The 5,000-nt window shown below is 44.5% G+C and overlaps 1 protein-coding gene across 1 annotated transcript in view; it reads left to right on the forward strand.

Moving 5' to 3' along the window:
• LOC143297622 (uncharacterized) overlaps positions 1-5,000 on the forward strand; it is a 308,601-nt gene that overhangs the window by 19,375 nt on the left and 284,226 nt on the right. Inside the window, exon 3 of the mRNA XM_076610039.1 lies at positions 2,113-2,484. Within this exon, the coding sequence (XP_076466154.1) occupies positions 2,113-2,484 (372 nt within the window). The remainder of the gene's footprint in view (positions 1-2,112; positions 2,485-5,000) is intronic.

Genomic DNA, 5,000 nt, shown 5'->3' on the forward strand with positions numbered 1-5,000 from the left:
GTAAGCTACGTGCTTGTTTGTTTCTTCTTTTTTTCTGTCTTCGTGAATTCACCTTGATTCCACCCTATTGTCGGTCGTACTTTCAGAGCTGACAGTTTTTATAAGACTAAGCTTGTACGAACCACACAGTTATGGTGAATGATGAATGATCTGGATACTTATTTAAGATAAGACAAAGCACTTATACATTTTGATATAGTTTTAGACAAGAGTTTCTGCAGAGTTTTATTTTTTTAATTAAAAAAAAATGTTTTGTTTTTTAAACAGTCCATCATCAAAGCGTATAATATTCCTGTTTCCTATTCAAATCATCCACCACCAAGGCGGAGCATAGCGTCTGCGCTCCTCATGAATTCAAAACACGTATCCAGAAATGTCCATCATGCTTAGGAAACCGCTATGGGCGGTCCTGGAGATGTCTGTATTTGCACAATAATATTCCCATCTTGTGAACAGTCTGCGTTGGAAATCTTTTTTTTTTTCCTTCTTTTTTTCACTCAGTATTTTCTGCCTCCCTCTGTCTGTCTGTCTGTATGTATGTCTCTGTTTATCTCTGTCTCTGTCTTTCTGTCTCTGTCTCCCCCCCTCTCTCTCTCTGTCTGTGGTTCTCTCTTTCCATCTCGCTCTATCTATGTCTGTCCTAGTTTGTTCAAGTTGAGTTTATTAATATCATGCACAAAACCTGATGTTCTACGTATTTTTGCATTGTTTTTGTACAAGACTTACAGGTTTAGAGAAACACTCATTTCATAGTCTTATTTCCATTGTTTATTTCTCATCAAATTATGTTATTGTCTTTTGTTACTGTTTCAATACCCTTTCATGAGGGGCTATGACCTATATATGAATAAACCATTCATTCATTCATTCATTCATTCTCTCTATGTCTGTCTGTCTGTCTCTTTCGCTCTCTCGCCCCCCTCTCTCTCTGTCTGTGGCTCTCTTTCCATCTCGCTCTCTCTATATCTGTCTGTCTGTCTGTCTACTTGTCTGTCTGTCTCTCTCCTGTCTCTCCCCCCCCCCCCCCACTCTTTCTCTCCCTTGCTTTGCTGTTATTCCCCTCCTCACTGCATTTCAGGTCTGCAACACATCCGTACAAGTTTATAAATTGTCCAGCATCGTTCTTTTCTTCACTGCCTGTCAGTATAGTCTTTGGTACGCTGGGTGGATAGGTCTATAGGCCGCTGTGTTCTGACCACGAACCACCGACAGTGGGAGGTCAAAACTGGGGTCAGCTGTAGCTGCCTCAACGTGTTTTGTTTTTGGTCAGTGTCCCGTTTTATATTGTTTTGGATTTCTACATTTTTCTTCCTTTTACGTTTCTGTTTCTTGTACGCCGTTTTCAATCTTGAGATTTACACATCAGTCAGAATAAATGACGTCTCAAGCATGTGATTGTGTGTGTGTGTGTGTGTGTGTGTGTGTGTGTTTGCTGCTCAAGACATCCTAGGCTTGGGTTGCATAAGCAATCTTTGCAATGCTAAGTTTGGGTCAATGATGGGAATTTTCCCAAGTATGTGGATTTAGTCGTATACTTTGGAAAAGTCTGAACGCCAAGTTAAATCTTCTTAAACGTTAGGAATTTCCCCCAAGTCTTCGGAAGACTTAGAAAAACAACGACATGTTAATGCTAACCAAATCTTAGCGCTGCAAAAATCACTCATGCAAACCGGTCCTTACTTGGCTGTGTATGGGGAATGATTGTTGCAGGCTTTGTGAGGGGTAGCTTCCAGCCTGGTTTTGCTCAACCAATTTGAGAATAAAGAGACATTTTTCACTAACGTGATACACACACACACACACACACACACACACATATGTACAGACACACACACACACACACACACACACACACATACATACAGAGACACATACATACAGACACACACACACACACACACACACACACACACACACACACACACACACACAGACACACACACATACAGAGACACACACACACACACACACACACACACACACACACATACACACTCACTCCCCATCCCCACCTCCACATAACCTTCCAACACCATAATCCACCCACAACAACAAAAACAACAGTTAACCAAAACAAATTTCTAAGAAAACCCCACCCTCTTTCAAAAACAGGAAGCAAACTCTCAAGAACGTCCTCCCACGCCGACGAGAAAAAGACTGGCGCCTCCAACCTCCACCCCCCAACAAACAACAGGAACAACGACAACCCTCACGAGGACGGGGGCTGCGGGACCCTGGTCAACAAGCCCATCGTGGGGCTGATCGGGCCGGGGTCCAGCGAGGCCAGCATCCAGGTGCAGAACCTGATGCAGATCTTCAACATCCCGCAGATCGGCTACTCGGCCACCAGCATGGACCTGAGTGACAAGAACATCTACCGCTACTTCCTCCGGGTGGTCCCTCCGGATAAGTACCAGGTGCAGGCGCTGGTGGATATCGTGCTGGCCTTCAACTGGACCTACATCTCCACTGTGCACTCTGACGGTCAGTTGGTTTTGTTGTTTTTTGTGGGTGGTTTTGTTTTTTGGTGTTGTTTGGTTGTTGTTGTTTGTTTGTGTGTGTGTGTGTGTGTGTGTGTGTGTGTGTGTTTTCTGAGTGTGTTGGACGTTGGGTGTGGGTGTGTTGGTGTGTGTATGACTGCGTGTGTTAGTGTGTGTGTGTGTGTGTTTGTCCGTCTGTGTCTGTGTCCCTGTCAATGATTTATTTCCCTTTTATTTGTTTAAAGAAAAGAATATGAGCACTGGACGAAAACTTATCAGATTGAAAGAGAGAGAGAGAGAGAGAGAGGAGGGGAAGAGAGAGAGAGATAACCAGTTGAATTTCATGCACGCACGCTGACACCACACACACACACACACACACACACACACACACACACACACACACATGCCCATTCACAAACACACACACACACACACACACACACACACACACACACACACACACACACACACACACACACACACGACACATAACACACACACACTCTCTCACACTCACACACACACACGACACGCTTATATACACATACTGTGAGTCTTTCTGTCCATCTCTCTATCTTCTGTCCTCGCAGAAGCAAGATGCATGGGAACGTGTACAAACGATGGACGAAAGGGAGACAGTGGGTGAAGAGAAACAGACAGAGTGAGACAGACAGACAGACAGACAGACAGTGTATTTTTGCATTTAACAATTTTGCATCCGGCCCCTAACTCACTCCTTCACGCCACTCCTCATTCACACCAAGGAGGACCAAACACCAGATCTACTTATGCACACCTACAGCACACACACACCCAGTCCCCCGCCCACCCCCCCAACCCCCCAAACACACACACACACAAACACTTCACACCACACACTAACATCTCACACCACATCCACAGGTGACCACTACATGACCACTTCTCTAACCAAAGGCACCGCTCCAGACTATGTGCCACCCGCTCCTCATTTCCACAAAAGAGGAGCGAACACAAGTTCTACATTATGCACACCGACAGCACACCCACCCTCCTACACACACACACACACACACACACACACACACTTCACACACACACACACACACACAAACAACACACGCACGCGCTCATACACACACCACACTTCACACCACCTCCACATGCAACACGACAGGACCACTTTCCTTGCCCAAAGACTCCCCAGAGCTCGTGCACCCCGTTTCTCCCCATTGACACCGCTCTCGGTCTGCCTTCCACCACCGCTGCCCTGGTGTGAGTGGCTGAGGTGAGAAGTCAATTAGGGGAAAGTCCTTGGTGCCCCGCCCGCGGCTGCAGCTCCTTAATTGTCTCCTCTTACCCCACCCCCCTCCACCACCCATCCCCTGCCGCATCCCCCTACTCCCAACTTCCTTTTTTTTTTTCTTCTCTCTTCTCCCTTCCCAGCCCTCACTGAAGACTGGACTGTAAGAGATACTTATTTACTACAGCCATGTGTGCATATGACGGCCATGCTCTCCCATTGTGTGCATACTGTTAGTTGATAAACGCACACACGCTCGTGGTATTGTGATAGAATAATGCTAGCGGGGACACACGCACACACACACACACACACACACACACACACACACACACACACACACACACACACACACACACACAGAGGCACACATGAACACACACACAAATAAATACACACACAGACAAACAGACACACGATTATGCACATACACACGCACTCACACATATGCACAGTTCACAAGAAAGAAAGAGAGACAGACAGACAGACAGACAGAAACATAGGAGGGAGGTGGCAGAATGGTTAAGACGCTGATCTGCCAATGCACGGTAGAGCCCGTTTTAACCCGATGTTTAGTAATGAAACCTTTTTTGCCTCCAGAAATTGCGGAACACGTGTTACCAGTTTCAAATGTTAACATTTTTTGGAAAAAAGTTATGTATTTCAAACTGTTCTTTATCAAAGTTAGCTAGCTATGTGTCAAATAGTCCAGTTGGTTGTTTATTGTAGGTCCCCACACGAACCTCATTTCAAATAATAATATACAGAAGTAGTGCATACAATATTTGATTATTCATAATTTTTTGTCCTAATCCCGCTTCCCCTGTCCCGCCTCCCACACACACCCTTCCAATATTATGTTTTTTTCTTTCTCCAATCACTGACACTCACCCTCTCCATTTTAGATTTTGTACTCTATCTTTTCCACATTCTGTTCTCTCTCTCTCTCTCTGTCTGTCTGTCTGTCTATCTATCTCTCTCTTCCTTTCTTAGTCCCCTCCTCCTCACCCGCCCCCCTTTTCATTCGAATATACAGAAATGTCGATTTCTAATTAATAATAACAATTATCATTCATGATAGAAATGATAATAATCGAAATGATGATAATAATATCATTTATTTTCAGTCTAATATCATCATCTTAGATGAACAGACTATAAATAAATAAACGAAAGCGTATTTTGGCATACCTAATGCAAAATACTATTCGTGTTCTTTCTTCGACACAGTAAAT

The sequence above is a fragment of the Babylonia areolata genome, chromosome 23 (genome assembly GCF_041734735.1).
Source record: "Babylonia areolata isolate BAREFJ2019XMU chromosome 23, ASM4173473v1, whole genome shotgun sequence".
Classification (NCBI taxonomy): Eukaryota; Metazoa; Mollusca; class Gastropoda; order Neogastropoda; family Buccinidae; genus Babylonia; species Babylonia areolata.